General features: G+C 37.9%; 1 protein-coding gene across 5 annotated transcripts in view; it reads right to left on the bottom strand.

Moving 5' to 3' along the window:
• Positions 1–24496, bottom strand: part of ASXL3 (ASXL transcriptional regulator 3) — a 128314-nt gene that overhangs the window by 41167 nt on the left and 62651 nt on the right. For 3 of the 5 annotated variants that reach the window (XM_065053430.1, XM_065053427.1, XM_065053428.1), the window contains 4 exons: positions 20621–20745; positions 8391–8508; positions 7341–7460; positions 1139–1302 (listed from right to left, as the gene is read on the bottom strand). In XM_065053430.1, coding sequence (XP_064909502.1) covers positions 1139–1302; positions 7341–7460; positions 8391–8508; positions 20621–20745 — 527 coding nt within the window. Of the gene's footprint in view, positions 1–1138; positions 1303–7340; positions 7461–8390; positions 8509–15678; positions 16057–17029; positions 19674–20620; positions 20746–24496 lie in introns of those variants that run through there. The other 2 variants (XM_065053431.1, XM_065053429.1) reach the window with 2 other exon arrangements.

The following is a 24496-nucleotide window of genomic DNA, read 5'->3' as shown; positions in this document are numbered from 1 at the left end:
TAATGTTCTTTTTCATATACTCCATTATCAAAGTGCATAATTTTAGTCTACAACATACAGTATTCAATTTGATAAGAGGCTGAGTAACTGCGCATCAATATAATTTTTCTTCCTCTTTTGTCTCATACTGCATTGCTTTCCCCTGTGCTACTCTGGTACACACTAACTACTAACACTTTAAGAAATAAAATCACAGCATTTTAAAACACTGATTTAAGATGCAGGTTTTAATCAGTCATTTAAGTGACCAGCATTGTCTAGTTATTACAGAAAAAGAGGGATACTGACCATCTGCAAAAAATACAATGCCCTGCTTGGGTAAGTTGATGTGTCTGAATTAAGTACATGAGTACTCCCCATTGAAACTGGTAAGACTGTTTAAATTTGGAAGTGAGGCAAGTACGTAAATGAAATTGGTTTGGGCCCTCTTTGCTATTTTAACTGCTAGACATGCTGGGAAGATTTTTTTCTTGCTTTAATAAACCTGCAATCTGACCAACAAATGCGGGAAGGACCAAACATTGTAGGAAACAACATGAAATTGAACTTTTATTTCCACTCTGCTACTCCCCAAATCATTCTCCTCAACAGAACTGATAGAACTGATTAACAACCCATATGAGCCTACAGCTGCGAGCTCTGAACAAGAAGATCCTTACAAAAGGTGTGAATGAATCGATTCAGTGCACTGGAGCTGAGCAGATGCATAGGTAGGCATGCAGAAAAGGAAGGAGGAGAAGAAACTCACAGAACTAATATTGACCTGGACATTGCTGGCAGAGTGCCCAGGAAGACCACAGATGAAGAGAGACACAGCGTAAATAAGTCCTGAAGATGAGAAGTTTATCGTCAGCACCATAGGTAGGAAAGTTAATTAAGAGATTTGGCAAGTTCAGAAGATCTGCTGGCCAGTTTCCATTTAGACAAATCAGGGAGCTGTACAGTTTTCAGAAGGGAAGGAAGCAGGAGCTGGTTGTAACTTATATAAACTCTACATCTAACTGTTTTGCCTAAGAAAGCATGGACGTTTTCATCTTATTCTTTCCTGGAACAATTCCTAGCCAACAAAATCAGCCTATGCAAACACACTATAAGAAAAGTCTCATTAAAGAAAGAAACATTGCACGGTGCTACTTACCTGCCTGTCTACTTCTGGAAGCAAAAGCAGGAGGTATTGTTGAAAATGCTGAGGTAAAGAAGCAAAGGTGTGTTTATTTATTAAAGCCCTCAGGTTAGTGTTCACTAGAATAGATCCTGGTGTTTCTATGTCAATATCCTCAGCTTTGGTCCATTTCAAATGTCCTAGAGTAAATAAACAAGAAATAACTTTAAACACAAATAAAGAAGAGAGTAAGAACAATTCTTCTTTTTAAGCTTTTAGCTTTTATTTTATAATACAGTAAGTTCCAGAGAAACAGTACTTTGAGAAGGGTAACACAGCCTTTTATATGCATCTTAACAACTTATTTTATATTCCCTGTATTTGTCTCCTGAGCTCTTATATGATCCATGTTCCAGTCAGCACCACAGCTGACATTTGCTTATTTCCAGCTCAAGAGACCAACCCAGCTTAGAAACAGCAGAAAATTTTCCTGTCATGTCATCAACATAAATACAAGCATCTATTTCCAAGGAAAAGGCTGCTTGACAAGGCTGACGTGAATCAATCATTACGCACTGCTTCTTTCACCGCACTGTGTCTGCAGCGCAATATGGCCCATGTAACTTGGCCCACAGTACCTGCTAAAAGTTGCCTGTGTGAATAGACAGTGATTATAGAGGTGAGAATATTTTATGTGTTGTCTGAAAACATGCATTTTTTCAGAGTTTTCCTAAGAACTCATGATCTAAAAGCATCAAAACACAGAAGGCAGAAGGAGGAAGTACCTGTCTGAAAAAAGGGTGTGTGAGGAAAAATACAAGCACCAGAATGAGTAAGATAAAGACTCAGCAGAGGGAAGGGGAAAGACATAAATGGCTGATGCACAGGGGTTCAGAACAATGTACTGTCCACAGTCAACAGCAAAGGTTACAAGCTTAAACTATTGCACAGTAAGAAATATTTCTGTTGAAATACTGGTAAAAGAGAGCTTTCAACCACCAAGGACAAGGAGACATTGGATTAGATCCATAAGGAGGCATTACAGTGTCCATCACGAAAATAATAGAAATCTTTAAGAAAATTATAGACAAATTCCTGTCAGGAATGACAGATATGTAACTGATTTTGGCCTATGGCTGATGAAGAAATTAGATGACCACTGGAGGTCCCATCTGGTCTCCTTTTGTTATCATTTCTCAGATAACATTTAAAAGATACATTTTAAACATCCTTAAAGAGCAATTAGTGCTAACTGCTTCAGGGTACATACATACTTCTACTATCTTTTTTTCTCTTGGTCTTAACATCTTATGATGCTCAATATAGAAATGGAAGAAGTGAGGAGTCCAAGTGTCTGGAAAACCTCAAAAGCTTCTAAAACCCTCCCAGGACACTCTTTCAGGTTTTGGTCTGCTGTACTTTTAAATATTTGAAAGATGCTATCAAAGGCGTCTTAACTTGATCATAAACAAACTCCTGCAATGTTAAAACAAAACAAACCAAAACAAATTAAAAGAATATTCCACTGCTATGAGCAATGATGGCACTTGGCATGCACACAGGACCTCTCAGCAATGATTAGAGTTGACACGTTAAGAAGAATAAATACATTTTACAAATGGGGGAAATTCAGCATACTGATTATTAGAAACTTCTCAAATGCTATAAACTATTTAATAGTAACACTCATCAAAATAATCACAGATTCACAGAATCACAGAATGTCAGGGATTGGAAGGGACCTCGAAAGATCATCTAGTCCAATCCCCCTGCCGGAGCAGGAACACCTAGAAGAGGCTACACAGGAACGTGTCCGGGCAGGTTTTGAATGTCTCCAGAGGAGACACCACAACTTCCCTGGGCAGCCTGTTCCAGTGTTCTGTCACCCTCACTGTGAAGAAGTTTTTTTCTCATATTTAAGTGGAACCTCCTGTGTTCCAGTTTGAAGCCATTGCCCCTTGTCCTGCCATTGGTTGTTACTGAGAAGAGCCTGGCTCCACCCTTGTGACACTCATCCTTCACATATTTATAAACACGAATGAGGTCACCCCTCAGTCTCCTCTTCTCCAAGCTACAAAGACCCAGTTCCCTCAGCCTTTCCTCATAAGGGAGATGCTTCACTCCCTTAATCATCTTTGTTGCCCTGTGCTGGACTCTCTCCAGCAGTTCCCTGTCCTTCTTGAACTGAGGGGCCCAGAACTGGACACAATATTCTAGATGCGGTGTCACCAGGGCAGAGTAGAGGGGAAGGAGAACCTCTCTCGATCTACTAACCACCCCCGTTCTAATACATCCTAGGATGCCATTGGCCTTCCTGGCCACAAGGGCACAGTGCTGGCTTATGGTCATCCTGCTGTCCACCAGGACCCCCAGGTCCCTTTCCCCTGCACTGCTCTCTAACAGGTCATTCTCCAACTTATACTGGAACCTGGGGTTGTTCTTGCCCAGATGCAAGACTCTACTATTGCCCTTGGTTATTTTTAATTAAATTTATCCCCGCCCAAAGAGAAGCTATTCCATCACCTTTCCAGGGATGGATGTGAGGCTGATATCGTCTATAGTTACCTGGGTCCTCCTTCTGGCCTTTTTTGAAGACTGGAGTGACATTTTCTTTCCTCCAGTCCTCAGGCACATCTCCCATTTCCCATGACCCAGCAAAGATGATGGAGAGTGGCAATGACTTCAGCCACCTCCCTCAGCACCCACGGGTGCATCCCATCCGGACCCATGGATTTGTGGGTATCTAGGTTGCTTAATTGCTCCCTAACCCAGTCCTCATTAACCAAGGCAGACTCCTCCATTGTCCTAACATCCTCAGGAGTACGAAGCTTCTCAGGACAGCCTCCAGCAGAGTACACAGAGACAAAGAAGGCATTCAGTAACTCTGCCTTCTCTGTATTTTCTGTCACCGGGGCACCCACCTCATTCATCAGTGGGCCTACATTTCCTCTCATGTTAGTTTTATCTGCCATGTATTTGAAGAAGCTCTTTCTGTTGTCCTTGACCCCTCTTGCAAGGTTTAATTCCAAGGAGGCCTTAGCTTTGCTAGTTGCCTCCCTACACCCTCTGACACAGCCTTATATTCTTCCCAAGTGGCCAGCCCCTCCTTCCATGATCTCTAAACTCTCCTCTTCCATGTGAGCTTACCCAGCAGTTCCCTGTTTAACCACGCAGGTCTCCTGGTTCCCTTCCTTGACTTCCTACATGCCATTATGCTTTAGATTTCTTGGAAGGCCTATTGTGGTCTCCCCTGAAAGGTTATAACATCACCCACAAAATGTACAAATGAAAGAAAATGCAGTAGATTTTTAAATTCTAAAAGCTCCCCTTCAACTACAGGCTCCCACAAACATTCTTGCAATTTCCTTTTACTTTTCAGCAGACAATACTAACTGAATGAGACAAGGATTACATTGCACTCAGCACAACATAACCTTTTCCAACACACTGTATTTCAGTACAGCAAAGACCCCAGTAAAAACAAATGAATTCCCTGTTTTAAAGGACAATCATACAGAAGAAGTGCTCATTCTCATGAATGCATCACAATAAACTGTCCTCACCATCTGTTCCACCCCCTAAATATAAATGCAAAAAAGAACACAGTCCCCAAGCGTAACACGAGTAGTATGATAGTATGATGTATCTGATTTTAATGCCAGTATGTATAATCCTTTCTTTAATCAATACAGAATACATATTCTCATCTTCTAAGTGACTCCAAATTGGAGTAACATTTTTCCCAGCTAACACTTCATATCCTATGGAAAAACATCCACACAGAGATGATACAAAATAAATCAAGTTATATGACTGCAAAGTCAGTAACATATTTCAGTGGCAGATGTTTAAATAGTGTGAAAAACCCAAGACAGTATCAGAAAGGCAAACCTTATTCTGTGTGCCTGAGTCACACATTTTCTTTGACCTGCTACCACTTACAGGCTACTACAGAGGTTTTATTAACTTGTGGAAAAATATGCATATTATTCCCATGATGACAGGCCAGTGGCTCACTGTAGATGCCCAGTATAGCCATACTTAAGAAAAACAAAATCTGCTCAGAACAACAAATTCTCTCTCCTGCACCCTTCCTATGGCTAATTTAGGACCTTCACTGCAGGTCTCAAGTTTGTATCAGATTTAGCAAAGTATCTGCGACTAGCATGGCAAGTAGTAATTCTGATGAATACAACAAGGGTATGCCACTACTGCATAGCTAATCATAACTCTGAGGAGATTTTATGGCAAAGCACATGCCAGTATTTTTTATATTGTTTTCCACAGAGAAAGACATTTTGAATCCTTAGAGCTGCTACCAGAGTTCGGGGAGAATTGCTGTCCAGTATCAGAAACAGAATCTAGAGGATGAGAGACAAACTCAAGTTTAAACCTTGAAAAGCAAGAGAGTAAGTCTCAAACATAGAGAACTAACTATGAAAAGGATGGGAGCACCGTGGTTCTACATCAAGGTATAAAGATCAAAATAAGGAAAGGACAGAAATCACATAGTTGACAGGATCAGTTAACTAAAAGGGGAAAAAGTAATAATATTTAATGGGAGCTCAGACAGTCTACCAAACACAACACGCAGTGAATGTTGGGCAGATCAGCAAAGTTTCAGAAAATCAAACAATTTCTGGAACTGGATCGTGCACTATATAGGACACTGGACCTATTCTCACAGACACTCAACAACTGTTCCGTTAGTATCTCAAATATGTCATAGGAAAAATATTTTAGCAGGTACAAGAATAGAAACCCTTAAACTTTACACAAAGTTCTCTGCCTTCCAAGTGTAGTGTCCCAAAAGGCTAGAGGACTTTTTCTGAAATCCAAAAAAAATCTAATGAATTCACTGTACATTTGGCATTGTTGGCCAACAGCTGATGAAGTATCTGGCAATGGGGAGGAATGTATACACCAAACTATTTATCTCGGTCTTCAATGTAGAGAAAAGTTACAGGAAATAATTGAAAATTGAATGTATCTTTCTACAGCAAAAGCTGTAATACCGAAGGAGTATTTTTAGTTTTGAATAATACCATTTGATCAGCATAGAGCACTAGCTGTTCATCTGAGACTGATGAATAATCCGCAGAAAGATTATATATGAAAACAAAGTACACTTCCATGAGAGGCTGTGATACAATAAGGCTGGCGGGAAACAGTTCACCAGGAACTGGCAATAGCACGTTTAACAATTAACCTGTGATATTTAGGAAGTAAAGTACCTTCAGGCTATTTTACAGAATCATTATATATTAAAATAGGACTAGGCTAGATCATCAGTAAAGAAGAACAATCGAATTGCGACAAAGACAGACATGAAATATTTTTTAGGATGATCCAGCCACTACAAAAAGCTTGTTTGCTGATTTTTCCAATATGGCCACATCGCAAAATACTTCTCCAAAAGATTCGTCAGTCTGCTGAATGCATGAAGTCCTTTGTAAAGATAAACAGTTATGTAATTATTCTACTTTACTTTAGCCAAGACACGAATCTTAGTGAACACTACGTTTTCTGCTCCTTAGGGAACATTTCCAATTATATTTCATGCAGAGCAGGAAAATCTGCCTATCACATTGAGCTACTGAGAATTTACTCTTAGCATCTCTTCAGAGAAAATTCTTCATTAATTACAGATCATCATCCATGAATCTTGCTAAAAAACACAGAAAATACAACCAGAAACCGCATCTATCACCTCAAGAGATGTAGCTTCAAAATAATTAAGGATCCAACTGAAGAAACAAATCAACCAAAGCAAGAGAATCAACCAGATATCATATGCCAAATCTCTATATAACATGGAATAATGCAAAGGAAGAACAGAGGGCTAACTTATAATAGGGTAGGTAAGTAAGCAACTATGCTATTATCTTTGGGAATAAAGGTGTATCAGATTTCAAGTAAATTTACCAAGAGGAATCTTCGTGACACCCTGCCCGCATCCATCATAAGGCAACCATCAGAAGCTAATTGCTAAATGACCTCTCTGCCTGCAGTTGCTTAGGTCTGACAAACTTCAAAAAGCAACTCCAGAAAAGCATTCTGGGGAGAAAATATTGCCCATGGATTTTCCAGGAAGCCAGAAAGAAATATGTCTTCTTGAGAAAGGGTCAGCTGCTTTGAAACAGAGACAGATACACCAGAAAAATAAAACTCTTAAAGAATACAGACTTTAGAAAAATATCAGTATTACAATAACAAGTAAGATAGTTATTTTACTCACCTAAACCAGATTTTTTTAACCTCTTTAAGTGCTGGCTTGTTTGTTTTCCAGTTGGAGACTTTTGCCCATGTTTCATCTCTTTATCAGAACCATCTGCTTCACCATTTTTAGATTCAGATCCTTAGGAAAAAATAAAAATCCCCAAACATGATACTGATGCACTTGTACCAACAATCCCCCCCAGCGCCCCTTACACTGCAAACAAAACAAAAATAGAATTAAAAAAAAACTTGACATCTACTTGCTCAAAGGCAATACACCTTTCTGGTCACAATACAATTCCTCATCATCAGAGGAAATGGAATAAAAGCTCAATAAATCAATTAAGTGCTGAAAAGTAAAGTTTACCGAACACCACAGTCAATAAAAATGGTCACTGATCTAATAAAAATAATGTTTTCCTATAATGCCCAAGAGACATCTTTAAAAATATTTTAACCTCAAGTTATGTGGCAGCAAAGCAATCTAAAGGCAAAGAAAGATCATTTCTTTGTGAAGAAACATTTATAGAAGAGATATGCCTGGAAATACAATTGTCAATTTGTGTTAAACACAGACATATAAATGTGTTAAAATGAAGCAACTTAACCACCAGAACTAAAGGTCAAGGTTATGCTGCAGTGATAAGCGTGGTACCAGAAGAAAAGCTAACAAAAGGATCTGAGTATTGCAACGCAGAACTGAGACACAAATTTACATTCACAGAGAAGCTTTCCTTTATTTTCCACCCACCTCCCCTTCTTATGGCATTGAATACCAGCATGTGGTCCTCCATTAGAGTTCCAGAGCCAAACAAAATGTTAATTTGCATTCCTTTAAAGCTGCTGCTATTACTGATTGTCATTTTACTGTGTCTTCAGTTCTTTATTAAAAAAAAAAACAAACCACATCCTTGAGACACCAGATTTGATAAGGAAATTAAAATGTTAAACAAAGCCACCAAGTGGAAATATGATTTCAGCAGTTCCAAATTCTGTATGCTACACAGCTGACTCAGACGAAGGCTCTGTGACCAGAGCCGATCTTGCAAACGGTCCTTTAGCTATTTACCTGAAGGTGAATCCGACTGTTCATCAGACACCTTTAATGGTGTCAAAACAACACGAGGAACAGTCTTGTTTACCATCATTGAGACTCCATTTCTTCTTTTCTGCTGTTGTCTTAAAGCCTACAAAAATGATAACAAAACATAAAAATGTAACAAAAAATAATGCTTATAAGTGAATTACATGAGACATTTCTCTACCATTAAACTGAATCTCTTAAAATAAGCATCATTTACATAGCTACTGCCTTGCCAGACTTCACACTTGTCCCCTTTATGTCATTTTCCTTTAAAACATAAAATCAGGCTTTTGGTTAGAAAGAGAAAGATGCACCTCAGATCATTTTCCAATACAGTTTTGAGAACAAAGAAGCACGTAACTGTTTGCTCTACCTTAACAGCACAACATGATAACCCATGGAACGTGAAAGTAAGACTTCCAAGTGAAAAAAATGTAAAATAAATGTTTCAAAACCAGAATAAAAATATATATGTCTGCACATCTCTCGCAGGTGCATCCTCTCCAGTATAGTGCTCAGTCAATCAAGTTAACACAGAGTGTCATCAGTATGTACAGCATGTAAGGACTACAGTATTGATGCACTCACTGAGCCGTGAGTAGTGCTGCACAAAATCACTGAACATGGCAGGAATCATTTATTTTTGTGAAGGGAATCAGTCCTAATCTTAGAAACCTCGCAGCACTTGGCTTCTGTCTGCTTGACTTTGGGCATTAACCTTCAGAACACGAACACAATGGTGTTCTAGCAAATCTGGGGAAAATTGATACAAGAATAAATCTCTATAAATGAGAGTGCTTTGTGCTTCATAAATGGATCGAATACAGGGTTGATAATGTAATATGAAATATTTAAAGATTAGAAATAGCAAATACCTGCCAGACTATTTTATATGGAAAACGATATCTGATTCAAAAGATCTTATAACATACAAATATGAACACTTGCCAATTAATACATTTGCAAGCATTAAAATTCTGGAATTAATCAGATGGGCTAGGCTTAATACAGATCTCTCCTATCCTCCTGTCTATTTTTCTCCCATCTTACTGTGAACTCCCTTTTTATAACTGTGATTTGTGTTATGATCTCGGCGGAGATTTATCAAAGTAATACTATATGAACAAGGAATGTGTTTGATATGAATTATCCCTGTAGGTTTATGAGTATGAACGACTGATGCCTTATAAGGTTTAAGCCTGTAACTTCAATTAGTCTGTAATATCTTTCCAAAATGTTCACATAGCTGAATAAAAAAAAAAGCATTCTAAAAAAAAAAGAAATCAATTTCACTCCATTCCTCTAAATAACACACTACACAACACAAAATACACCAAGCCACACAAAAGCTATTTCATCGATTAACCCCTTTTATAGTACACTTCTTAAAAGACACAGAAGCACCGTGCAATAAAAAGCAAATGAGAACACTTTAAATCAAACAAAGAGAAGAAGCTGGTCAGATCTGCACCGAACCAAAGAAGCAAGCACAAAGCCATGAAGAACAGCCTATACTTCAGATATTTTTGAGACAGAAAATTCATACTCATATTGGGCAGCCACAGCAAGACTTGTGGACAGAAAATTCCAAAATGTGAACATTTCTAAAAGAATTCCCCAAAATTTGAAAAAACTACCCTAAGTGCACAGTCCTGCCAAGCTAAGTGTCACATCGGGTGATCCTTATTTATTAGTAATACCACTGAGACAATAAGAAATAGTCCACTACAAATTAATTGAAAAGACAGCCAACTTCTGTGCTAACAGCATACCAATATACCCACAACCCAAAATTGGTATTGTTGTGCCCCACAGCCTGATTCGCCTGATGAAGAGCAAACAGAAGAAATACGTACCCTCAGAGTCATCCTCCCTAGACAAATGAGTCAGAGCCCAAACTATGCCCCATGTTCTCCTCCAGCCTCCTCTTGACCTTTCAAGACAATTTCCACCTCTACCAGGGACCACAGCCTTGTTGCTGGTATCCATAAGGACATACCATTTTAATGATTTATGCAGCCGCTGTGACAAAGGTAGATTAATTGTGAAGCCTCACAGTTGATTTTCAGTGCTTTAGATTCAACTACCATGAATGAAAGTGAACAGCAGTGTATCTGTCCTCCATCAGTGACAGGCAGTAGTGTTGGTACACATGCGCTGCTGGGAGAGAGGGCAGCGGTACCCAATTTTTGCCAGGCGCACCACTTACCTTCTTTAATGTTACAGGAAGGCCACATGTGGGCCTTAAGCACACATTTATGCAACTGATCTGGCACTTCCAAGCAGCACAGGCCACCCCATGCTCACAGAGCACAAAGGCAAGACGGCATGGCTCACCCCAGCACCCCCTGGCCACACAGAGCCACAGGAGCAGGGAATGCAGCTGGGAGCAGGCAAACGTTGCCACCACAGCTGCTTACTCTGCGGCGTAGCCCACTTCTGAGCTCCAGGCTAAGCACCTCAACGTGGAACGATCAAACAAAAACCTTAAAGACACCATTTCCCTTTGACACTCATTTGCTTTTCAGGGTTTCTCTTTCTCCCTAACATTCAGTGTTTCACTGCCAGTCCCTCCCCCACCTCCTCCAGTTTTACCACACAAGGAACCGATCACCACACAGTCATCCTGTTTAGTGGCACATATTATTCATAACAATGAATCACAACAACTTGGTGTTAAATTCTCCTTTGAATTTAAAGCTGCAGGGTGTGAAATTTTGGATAGACAGGTCTTTGCAAGACAACACTAGAAGCAACCCAGCAAAGGGAGAAATTGCTGACTGTCACTTCGTTGCCAGCAAAACCAAACACCAGAGGGAGTTAAGTATAAACCAAGGACAGTCTGTGCAGTCTCTGCTGGGGACTAATACATAACTTTTCTACTCTTAACCTGAGGGATATTAATTTTAGGATACAAGACTACTGTAGGGTAAGACAAGAATCTTGTATCCCAAGATTAATTCCACTTAGCTGGGAAGTCAATGGGATTACTCAAAGTGAAACATGCACCAAATGCTTTCCTATATTGAGCTTTCAGTGCACCAAGCCAATTTAGTGCTTTCCTCATCACCACAATCAAATAAATCTCTAGTTTTGGCTCTTCTGGTGAAGGGAAAAGACACAAAGTAGATGAGTCAAATTTGTAACTAGCACTGAAGAAAATGAGAATTTTTATAACTTATTCCAAAGAAAAATGGTTCCAGATCACACTGCAGATACAGAAACAGTAACTAACACAAACTACATTGGCATCCTTTACCGACACAGCTTTTTGCATCTCATCCATATTTAGAGATATATAGCCTAGCTGCGCTGCCTACAGATCTGCAAGAAAGAGCTGATGATTCTACCAAATGATAAGGTGTCATTTTTACTATGGGAAGTAAGAGAGAAACACATATAGAACATATGATAGCTTACATAAAGTATATTTTCCTTTAACAAGACTCTATGTTTACATTTCAAATGTATTCAATCACTTTGTACTAAATGCTTGGGTTAAAAAAGCTGCAAGTTGCATATTCCTAGAACTGATCACTGTTGAAGTATTCTGTAAAACATTACTACCATCCTATCTGTACAACACATAAATAAAAGAGAAAGAAAATGAAAGTTCATGTGGTATACAAATTAAACATTAAAAGCCCTCTTAAGATCATCACCAAAATACAGTACTTACATCCAGCCTTTCACAAATAGATTTGCAAAAGACATCTGTGAATCTCTTGCACATAATGAGGTAAATGAGGTACGGAGAATTCCCAATATTCCCATTCATAAAAATGAACCTGTGACCATCTGTTGAATAACACTGCCACGGTCATAATACAGGGCTTGGCTTAATTAATTAGTTTGATGAAATTATTTTTATTGCCAAAATCTTTAAGTAACCTATCAATCCACTTTTATCCAAAGAACTCAAAATAATATAAAAAGATGAGTGCTAAGAAAATACAAACTCTGAAGATGGATGGCAAAAGAAAAACATCATGGAGTTAACAGTGATCTTCTAATTCCAAGTAGATTTTCATAAAGAGGTGACAAGAGCAAGTCACAAGTCTCCTCTTTTTTGGGGAGTTTATGCCCCTGCTGGAGTATAGCAGTGTGCTGGAGGTTTCATTAATGCCATTACCTGTTCTTAAGAATAATAATTTCACATGTAAGTCAACCCTAACACTCAAAAGACTTCTTCACCCATGTGAGAAAATGGTTGACTTTTCCAGTAAAAACTAATAAAGTCATCTTTGAAGTAGAAATGAAAGGCAACAATATAAATGAAACTGGAGAGAGGAGAAAAATACATCCCCAAAAGATCACCAGAAGCAAAATGTCAAGCTCTATGCTCCAATTTTACTCCTGCTTGAGATATTTATTATTTTTCTTTCCCACATCTTTTCAACTCAAAATGAAAAAACGCAGCATACGGATTATCCATTTATGTAGAAAACCACTTAAATGCATGGCATGCTGAGAATGTTAAAAATTAAGTTATTAACAACAAAGGCACATAACACTTGGTTTCATTAAGCAATATTGTCCCAGATTTCTATTTGTTCCATAAATGTCAAGTCTACATTCTGAAACTTGTATCATGAAACAACCTTTGAAGTTTCACCCATTATGGATCAGAGATGTAAAGCTACGGAATCCTTCCATTCTGCCATGTGAAAAACAGAAGCCATGATACACTGAGAAAAGTCTATTGCACAAAATAAATAACAACTCTACATCATGGTCATGGATCCCAAATCAGTAAAGATGAAACAGATTTATAGTTTATCAGTGATTCACTTAACACCATCATAAAATTCAGTCTTTGTCCTCTCTTTTGCCCTCATTTTGTTAGCAAAATTAAGACAGTCTTTAATTCCCATGTCTCTATTAAATTATAATTTCTCCGTGGCAACCTGTCTCATGGATACACAAAGCAGTTTAAATAAAACAGCAGGCACTACGAACGATAAAGAAAAAGCACATTATTATTTTTAGGATGCCACTAGTTCTTATATCAAACATACATTAAAAGTACTCAGTTATAAGCATACAAATATAAGATTAAAACAATAATAAAAATGTCTTATGGAAACAGCTACAAAGAACAAAGTGCCATTTCCAAAGCATAGACCAAATAAATGTACTTCCAACCAGACTTGTACACCAAACATAACAGTATTGGTGCCAAGCATATGCAACCGATCATTTGGAGATGAAAAGCAGCGGTAGAACACCAGGCTGGAAGATTGAAGACTTAAGAGTTTCTTTTCAAACTCTGCTAATATCTTCTGGAATAAGCACCTATTCATGTCCCATGCCATCCTTCTACCGTGTGACACTTATGTCTGTATTTGGAACAAAAATAACTTCTTGCTGCATATTAATTCTTTAGGTCCCAGTAGTAGTCAGGGTCTTTTTGTGCAACTACAGTACATTAACAACTGAACATTTATCTGTATATTAACCAACATTGAACCACAGTGTTCAGACGCTCATGGTACAGAGACAATGTGTGTATTTATGTGCCTCTCTGTACACCTGCAAGCCAGCACTATCTTCTCTGGGATTACAATAACACATTCACAGCTACAGTTCCTGCAGATCATGACAAACTGCAAAGTAAACATTTTTGTTGCTTTCACAACCACAGAAACAAAAGGACAAAAAAAGTGTGATGTGTTCAACGTCTGTTCTTACTTGCACGTGAATGGGATGATGACGGCACATGCATTGAGTCAATGACACTTTTTCCAAAGTGACACTTTTTTCCAAAGACTGTTGTTGGTTCTGTGTTTTGTTTTGCTTTAAATTGTTTGTGTGGTATTAAACTAGTAATATCTATCAGCTGAACTGTGCTTTAAATCTGTTTCTTGGCACAACAAAATACATATAGGTAAGAAAACGTTTTGCAGAAAGCAGTTTAAAAACAAACTGAAAGAAAGACAGCAATGTCAATACAAAATCTTAAAACAGTAATCAATGTTTCCCATTAGGTCAAAATTGCAAGCACACTCTTTAAAGGGTCCAAAGCATACAGTGGGGGCTTCAGGACAAGATTATCACTCTCCAGATAAAAAATCTTGTCATATTACCTCTCAGAGAAACAGGTGCACCAATTTACATTGCACCGATGTAAGCAGTGACAGTGCAGCGCCTTTCTGCCAGACATCCTGTTTCAGCCATTTCTGCCACATGCCCACACACATGGACCATGAGCACACAGCCTTCTGGGGACCTACCAGCTGGAGACCAAGCAGCTCCTAGAACAATATTTTAGTAGACAACTGCTTGTCAGCATTTTGTAGGAGGCTTCTTAGAGCTCTGAAGAGTTTTGAGCTGTTCCAATTCCTGTCTTTCCCTGAAAAGGCCAACCAATTCTATGATGCATTTCAAAATCAAGGCATGGTATATTCTCATCTGGGTATAGTTTCATGTTATAAACTATTCAAATCAAAACCTGTTCCTTTCATACGGCCCAGAAGAAGATATTAACTTAAGACACCCATTGTCACTTAATGGAAAAATCACGTAACATCATGGGAAAAGTTTGACTGCTATGCACAGGCCAAAAGAAATGGGACTCTCATCTCCCGTGATGATATTTGTCATTGATACAGTAGTAATGACGAACCCATCTTAAATAGTTCCCCAGGTTTCTTAAAGAGAAACATTGTCAGAGAAGTGCAATGCTTAGAACTAGGCCACTATCATCAGCAAATCTGAGACTTGGGACAAGCAACTGCATCTACAGAACAGAACAAAGAGAGCACTTTCAGTTTCTATTTGGGGAGGAGATTTCACTACACAGCAGTGGTAGATATGACCCAAGGTACTGTTCATGCTAGGACATATTTTACGTGAGGGAACCTGTCCTAGGGTGAGGGAGAGGGGCAATATACTTCAACACCGTTCTGTTCTAAAGTTGCTTTAAAATTCTTCTTAGTTATTTCTCAGAGCAAGAAATTCTGGAAAACACATTTATTAAAACCAAAAACATGCAGGAGAGATGCAAAAAAGCATGCTATGCAAACAACCCCAGATGAAAAACAAACAAGCAGAATATTCCAGGAACTGGGAGCTAGTTATTAAAAAACAGTACAAAAAGAATACAGGGATTGTGTGGATTCCTGTCCCTTTCTTTCCATTACAGGTAAAGGCTGAGGCCCATGGGGATGACCCAGAAGAAGTCTCACAAACATTGTCTTGTGTCTTACCCAAGCACTGTGTTGAGCAGCTTGGTACATGCTGCCCATGCATAGGGACCTTTAGAGGGACATACCGTGCAGCCTGCCTTCGGGCAATGCATGTACTCCCTGAAGAGCTCCTGCTGGAACTCTTGCTCTTCCAGCTTCTTTTCCCCATTATGCAGTCTCCCTGCCATAGTTTCTCTGTCCTCTTCCCTAGACTTGTCTTGGCAATCAGAAAATCAGTTTAGTTTATCATCTTCAAACTTCCATTTTCCTGAATGCATTTTGTAAATTCCATTGTCCCTTCCCATGTCTCTCTAGAAGTCAAAAAGCAACATGTTTTCCTTGTTTTCCATTTGTTGACAGGAAAATTTGTCAAGAATCATCACTTATGTTGCCAGACATCTGATCAAATGCTTCGGCTATGGAGCCAGAATTCTCCAACTGTGGCCTTGGTAAATTTGTAGCATCTGAAATGAAACATAGGAAAATGGTTAACGGAGACACTGAGAAATTGCAGCACACTCTCTATAGCGAGGAATTAATTACAAAAAATACCTCTCAGTTCACACTGGATTTTCAGAGCCTTTCAGGAAGACACCCTGTGCTCAATTTCTAAGTGCTAAGGACATAATCATAACAATCTCCTCTGTCACATTTGTTTCTTTGGGGGCTAGGAAGGGAAAGGAGGGCAGGCAAATACATCAGGCTTTTATCAGAACGTGTGAGTGAGTAGATGCTCACATGAGTCAAAGGATAAACACCACAGACCGACTCATAATGGAATACTTTCTACAGACAGCAAAATGCTTCAAGATAACCTGCATCTGGCTGTAATCAATGAAAGAAGTCCTAACAGAAGGAGTGTGGAGGGAGCAAGACTGGTGAGTTTGCTCTTGTTCTTCTCTCAAACAAGGTAAGCAGTGTGCCTGAGCTGAAGACAGGAAAGCAAATCCACACCAGCATCAAGGGAGATCAGGATTCAGACACTTGGACACCTGTGTCCTTAACAAACAAGGAAATCTTTATAAACTAATCGTGTGAATTTAGGTAAATAAGGGCTAAATTACTCCGTACACCATTCTGCTCTAAAATTTAGTCTCTTGTTGCTTCAGGTTATAGGTTGGTTTCTAATAATAATTACAGTTGTACTAGAAAAGTCAGCCTTAAATGTTACTCGAAGCAACACATGAGCCAAACTGTAACTTCCCCATAGCTCTTACTGCTTGGGGCCTAACAGCATCCACTGGAAAAAAAAGGGTGTGGAGTTGCCACTTCTACTATAAGAAGAAGACGTATGGATGGGTGCCTTCCTTCTCTGTAAAAAACTGCATCTACCCACTTTATGTATAAAATAGTGGCACATCTATGATCCCAGCCACCACGCATGCAGACAAAGCCCCAAGTTAAGAAAAACAAAACAAACCAGAGGCAGTAACATACCTTGTGTAGATTCCCTTATTTCCTGAGCTTCTCTCCTCCCAAACCCACTTGGCTGCTGTCTCTGGAGTTTCTGTCTCTACAAAGAGAACTGGATGCCCAGCACAGTCTCAGACATGTCCTGGTCTGTATTCAGATCCTGAGTCTGAATGGAGTATCCTTCTCTTCTCCCAAGAGAAAATTTATGGGTACCCTTCTTGGTGCTGATTCCAAAATGCCAAAAGTGAGGCAGGATTTTCTTCCAGGTCTGGGAGGTCTACTATCATCCCAGACATCTTAACAGCGCATCTTCAAGTTCTTTATCCTCTCTTGGTACTGCCCCAGGAAACAACTGGTACACTGATGGACAAGGTGCTCTTATACTTGGCTATCAGAGTCCAACAGACACTAACACCACCTCAATGTCCTGGGCATTCCCACATGCTCAGTGTTACCTACATGAGGCCAGTTTGCAGGTATGATTGTTTCTTCTGGAAATGTTCCAAGAACATCTTGATAGATACAAACAAATGTGTACATAGCGAAGACTTCCAAAAAAAATATCACCTCAAGTCAATGGAACAGAAACTGGACCACAGAGGAGCATGGTAGATACTATGCCATGACTTGATGTCCGTACTTGCGTTAGCCTTGTCCAGAGCACGAATAATTCACACAGTAGTGTGACCATGTACCACTGCTAGCAGATGCAGATGTAGTTCAGTACTTTCCCCGGAAGAGGTCCTTACATAGGTCTGCATGCCAAAACTCTCGAGTGCGAAAATGAGGTAAATCAGTATGGAACTGATCAGTACTGATAGGAAACCAGCATGTGACAGCATGCCATAAACCTGCTTTTCAAAGGTACTGGATCAGGAACAGCTGGGCACACATACCCAAGCACTTCCAACGGCAAAACAGAAATCTGTACAATCTGCCATCAGAAAGCCAAGTGTAAAAGGCAGACCTACACCACAGACTCTTTTGTCTAAACCCTCATGAATGGGAACTCTTTTGTTGGGTATTACATTTAGATACGATACAAGAGCAAAACCGAAACTCTCTCAAAACCAAAAAAGAAGCATTGAAACACACCCAAATGTGAAACACTCAAAAACCTTTCTCCCAACACGCTATGGAAGGTGGTGAAGCTGGAAAGTCTCCAGAACGAAATGGCAGCCTGGCCTTTGAAAGGTGAGTAGATAAGGTCTGAACTGTGACACAGACCTTGTGAGAGTCCATTGACAACTTCAGACCTCCCTAGCCCCTGTAAAGTACCCTAGATCTACTGCTGCCTGAGGGAAGTCAAGACCAAGAGCCAGGACTCAGAAAATGCCCTTTTCTCCAAGCTCCAAGCATAGCTCTAGAAATGCAGTGTTGTGACTAATTTGATTCCTGAGAACATCCTAAAATGCAGGCTGTTACAAGGAAATGGGAGATTGCTCTTTGCAGGAATAAACCTCTAGATTTCATTAAAAATAAAATCATATGGAAATTCAGCATATAACACTTTAAAGATAATTACATAGGACTGAGTAGTCAATAAGTAGATAAGCAGTGGGGAAAATCTCATTCTAGCTCAGATCATCAAGCAGTACTGCACATGACCAACTTGCCTCTTACTTTAATTTTAATGGATTACGAAACAAACACACACAGGATCAAGTTAATGTGAAGAGTCCACTATTTTTAAATAAACTGAGTAGGAAACTGTTTGAAAGACTATCTTGTAGGCTTTCATTCTCTGAAGAATGTTTAGTAATAGAAAAAAAGCAACAGCTAGGGAAGACCCCATTACAACACATATACAGTATATATATATGTTTATACAGTATAAGCACTTGCTGAGAGCATGATAATGGAACTAGTAAGCTAGTATCAGCTAGAGAAGCGTTGCATACAACTGTCTAAAGTTCGTTGTGTATTCAAAGGTAACACAGGTTCTTCTTCGTACAAATTTTAGGTATTATGTATCCATAAAAACAACAGAAAGTTTGGAAAGTGAAATAATAAATTTCCAACAGTGGTTTTATAAATAAAATCACTGTTAAAGTTTATTCACCTCTGCTACAATATCAAATTAAATCACAACTGCAAAGTGCATATGACAGTAGCCAACACCTGAAACTTCAAAGAAAGCAAAAATCCTCTACTATTCCACAATAAAAATGTCCATTTCTCTCATACTGTACACAGAGAAAACATTTTACTGATAGCTGTAATAATACTCTCATAGTCAGAAGTTCAGGATCTAATTACCATAAACTTAATTAAAACTGATTCCTTTTTATTGATTACTTAATTTTCTGATGTTGCTCTAACCCTATTGCCTTAGGGAATGTTTTCAAAGATTCCCATCAATGTTATGACTTTTTATATTAATTAAGCTATTCTGATTACTTTGCCCTTTTAAAAATTACTCTCAATGCTATACACCTGCTAAGTGACAAATGGTAGTGTTTAAAATTGTTTATTGTTTAAAATACAAGTCCTAATATTTGTGGCTTTGCCCTCTTTTTCCATTCCTTTCCCTTTGCCCACTCCCCCCACCCCTAAGAAAGTTCACATATTGCAAAAGAAGAGTTTACAAAGAGCGTCTTTTTCCCAACTATCCACACAGTTAGTGAGCTGCTTTGTGCCCACTGCTCAAGCTTCCTGACCGAACAGATATGAGACCCCAAGCTAACAATCCTTTCCAGTCCTCAAAGCCTGCAAGAACAAGATACCCTTATGTGAATGATAATCCTATTAATTTTAGTGGATTTAAACTGCATGAAAAACTAAGAACAAATACTTAAGTGTTCGAGAAGGAGATGTGAACAGGCTTTGCTTAACTTAAGCCTAAATCAACAACGCTGCAATAAACTACTCCATGAAATACCAGACCTCTGTTAACTGTAACTAAGAGAGCAGTTACAATAAAAAAAAACAAACCGACAACATCATCTCATTATGCTAACACTTTTAAAAAGTTGTATTTCATTTTTATAGTCTTCACAAGACTAAAACACTTCTTACATCCTCAAAATTGAGAGGAGGTATTAACAGTTCTTTTGGAATTATAATTTTTTAGTTTTCTTTTTCATTTGCCCGTCTGTAAGCTGAACTAATTTGGCACTGTTGAAAAATAATTTTCATAATGTTATGCTTTCTGTTAATACCTGACTTTCCATACTCAGTTACTGTTGCTAAGCTTCAATACTTATCATGCAACCTTAATCATCCAAAGTTATTAAAAAACCAAAAATGACTCTACTTTTATACACTGTGCTGTCAAATACAGTATAAAAGAAAACCACTTAACAAACTACAAATAAAATATGAACAGCAAGTATACCCAGATTCTTACCTATCTGTAGAACTTCTTTCAAAACCTTTTTTTTAATTTTAAGCCTCACAGAAATTTTCCAACACAAATGCTTGCACAGGAAAAGCAGGGATGTGATAATATAAACAATTCTGCTCACTTGAAAAGCACTTAAGAAACCATCAGATACTACTAAACAAAGCACTAAAAATCCTCTAGAAGTGCCTTGAAATTCTGCTGAGATCTTATTTGTATAAGACAGACATGCTAAAGGGAAGCCAATTGATTATCAGTCAATATGACCTTACCTGCTTAAGTGCTTTCTTTGTGTGCTGCTGGAAGGAAGATACTAGCTTGCTTTGCACTGGTGCATTAGTAAGGCTTGAATCACGATTGGAAGACATTTCTTCAGATGTCTGTTTTGGGCAAACTTCTAAAGGGGAGAAAAAAAAAATAAGTATCAGAGTACCATTATGGGGATTATCTTCCCCGTATCTTGGAAAATCCTGATGATGAGAAAGGGAAAAAAAAAAAAAAAAAAAGGAAAAAAAAAGGAATAAAAGCAGGTGCCTGGAAAAAAAAAAAAAGTTCAACTAATCTTGAGGTCCAGATGTCCTTAAAATCTGCCCATATTCTAAATAAATGCATTGCTTCAAAAATATTTGTACCTCATCATACCCTTTCTATGCAGTTTTGGAGGCCTTGTATATTTTGCCTTCCAGGTCCTGAAAGGTAACTGAAATAGTTTAACTATGGTTTTCACACAGAAGCTAGACAAAAATTATCTTCCTCACCAAGACATTTCTAATGGATTATTATGTATAAATGTCTATTATTATGTATAAATGTCTATTTATACGAAAGGCAGTGATGACCCTGTGTCCCAGAAATATTTATAAATGTGTAACTTCATGCCAGATTGTAAAGGCTTCCTAGGAGCCAGACTCTTCTATTTTATAAGTACTTCTTGGTAAAGCAAAGAGCCCCGTTTCCTGTTTAACAGGTAGACTGGAATATCCTGCAAAGAGGAGTGCTGTTCTCTCAGGTGCTATGCACTGCTGCTTGTCATTCTAAATAATACATGTTTTAATGAACAAATACAACAGTACTTGCATTAAACAGCCTCTTGAACAGATGTTGTGTGAGACACAGAGAAAGTCCCCTGGTTAAAAATAAAAGGAAATATTATTTATTTTTTTTAACAGTTTTATTAAACAGAAAAGAAAGCTGTAAAAATAGCTGGAGCACCCCATTAATTTTGGTAGTCAGCAAGCTTGACTAAAGGGGCTGTAAAAACCTTTCCACTCTTGATGTCATGAACTACTATTACTCTCACTAGTGTCCTAAGACAGCCCAGGTAAAACAGCATTAGGAGGGATCCAGAAATTAAGCAGCTTTTTTCAATTCTCCTCTGCTGACTCAATTCAAGTCAGTTTGCGTGTTGCCACATCTCTATAGTGTTCTGCGGCTGTATATGGTTTTCCAAGGTTTGCCATACTTCCCATACCTACCAGAACAGTTTGAAGACAGTCAAAGCAGCTTCAGACACGTGCCAGAAATAATTTTAGACCAATATTTCTGTTTGTCTATGGTTTTCTCCTCACATCCTTCAGTGGGATGAGCAGACATCTGAAATAGCATTCTAACTCCCTTGCCTTTAGCAATGTTTCGTAGAAGAGATATTGTAATTATTTTTTCTTTGTGTTATTAAGAAAAAAGATAGAGACAATTTAGCTATGAAGATTTAATGGCAACCATAAGACACGTGACATTAAGCATTTGTTTTCACACTGAAAGAAAAAAATAATTAATACCTCACAAACAAGGTATTGCACTCTGTTTTATAGCATTGCCACTATGTCAGGATAATTTTCATATTAATTAGATTAAAAATTTTCATTAGCAGGTAACACAAATCTTATTTTGTCACAAGATTTATAATTGATATTTGTCACATTTTTGCCTTATACTTGAAGGATTTGTCAAAATACACAAAGTTGCAACACAAAACAGGTTCTGAGTTTAGACCATCTCTTGGCTTGGATCAATCTTTTCCACATGATGAGCAAAGCTTACTATCAAAATAGACAACTTAAAGCAGCAGCAAAGTGTCAGCAGAAAACAAACAATAGCTGGTTTATATAATCTAAATCACTGCAATAGCCAAGCTCCTGAGAGAAAAAACATGTACACCAAAATAAAAACCTGACATTTTGAATTACCCAGCTTTTGTCTTTTCTTTCAAATATAACCTTTTTACTGTTTTCTAGCAAAGTCTGAGAGTCAAAGAACTGAAGAAAAAAAACCAGAGAAAGTGTGAGTGCACAAACCCCAGAGCTAGAAGGAGAACAGAGCAGATTTAGAAATGCCTAATGAATGGAAACTCTTACGTACTTAAATATCCCTCCTAAGAGAGGATACAACATGACCTGTCTTGAAAAATCTATTCCTGTTCTCTGGAATGACTGCAACTCCTATTACCTTCTTGTTCAAATGGGAAATTCTGATTTTTATGACTCTGTTCTAGGAAATTATCCCAGAGTCTTCCCTATTTATTTTGGTGATAAAGTTCATCCTGGAGAGGTTTGGAAACACTACCTGCTGATGCTCAACAATACAACTGTTATTGTCAAAGTCATGATACAGCACAGGAATAAAAATAAGCAAAGCTCTATATTAATTTTGCGCTTTCATTGATTTTTCTTCTAACAATAAGCCCTGAAATTGTGACAGGATCTGTTAGATGCCATTTTTCTTATTTCTATTGTTACTTTGATTTTACATTAAAATAATATCAATGTATTGGTTTCTTTTGCTTCTGATTCTTTAAAGTTTTGACAACAAAGTTAAACCAAGGAAAAGGGATCGTTCTACTGAGTGAATGGAGCTGAAACCCACTGAGACAATAAATAGCTTTCCATCGCTGTAATCTTTTCTGCAGACATAGAGGATATACTTCACTCCAGGCCGATTCAGTTTAGTGCAACCCCAAACTAGTTCTTTCAGGGTTCTGAAAACCAAACTTTTTCCTGTAGTCTACGAGATTAAAGAAACAGGTATGTAAGGCTGAAATCCACTGCTTAAAAGTTTAAAATAACATGGTGAGTAGTGAAAGTCAACTTTGTTTATTAACAACTAATAATATGTCCTTTCAAAAACCTTTTGTAATTACAAATATTTTCCTGCATATATCTAGTAGCTTAAAATAGTAAGAAGCTACTTTAAATATTGTTTTCCATGTTTTAATTACATTTCCATTTCAAACCACCTTGATACAAATCATGATAATAAACCTAACCATCTAGTAAATAAGAGACAGCATTGCCTGTTTTCCAAAAGTAGAAGATAAAAATAAAAATCTAAATACATTACATTAATTTATAGACTTGCTTAATAACTTATACAGTCTGTTCACTTTACTAGCAAAAAATAATACTAAAATTTATATACAGGTTTTATTTAGAGGATAATTGAGATATTGTTTGCAAAACAACATGAATTGGCTATTCTATTGGAAAAGAAATACAAATATGGGACAATGAGTAAATTTATTCTTTAAAACACATTCTGCTACTTAGTGATTTAAATCAATCTGTGCCAAAATCTCACTATACTACAATGTCTGTGACCACAGAAAATTGTGTTTATTTATGTGTTCATTAACACAGATAAAGTCTAACTGCTTTTCTCTGAATGAATCAAAGTCAAAAAAGAGAAAAATATGACAGAAAAATATGTGTTTGAAGTGAACACTGACAATCCTCATGAAAAAAACAATGCCTTAAGAACAGAGCAGGCAGTTATGCTACAGAAATCAAAGAACAGAGTAAAAGAAAACCAAATTCAATAAGAGCCGGTGGTCTTTGTACATATGTACAACTTTGGAAAGTTGCATCTAGTCTTGTTCATAAGCACTGAGGATGCATTAATATTATTGAAACCATATTTTCTTCAAAAGATTTCTCAGAAAAGAACGCTAAAAACACACTGGATGCTAGGGAGGTAAAAAAAAAAAAAGAACCCTGAAAGAATGCAACAGATGAAGGAAAAATATTTGGTTAGCAAATAAAGAGCCTTCACCACTACTGCTACAGTAGAAAAAGAGAACAAGACCAGTTTTAAGCCTACAGGAGGCATTTCCATTTAGTGGAGAATAATTAGGCTCCATTCTTTAAACTGGCTTC

Source organism: Columba livia, chromosome 2 (assembly GCF_036013475.1).
Source record: "Columba livia isolate bColLiv1 breed racing homer chromosome 2, bColLiv1.pat.W.v2, whole genome shotgun sequence".
Lineage (NCBI taxonomy): Eukaryota > Metazoa > Chordata > Aves > Columbiformes > Columbidae > Columba > Columba livia.
Note: the sequence above shows the minus strand (reverse complement) of the source record. Positions and strands in the feature narration are given on the sequence as shown.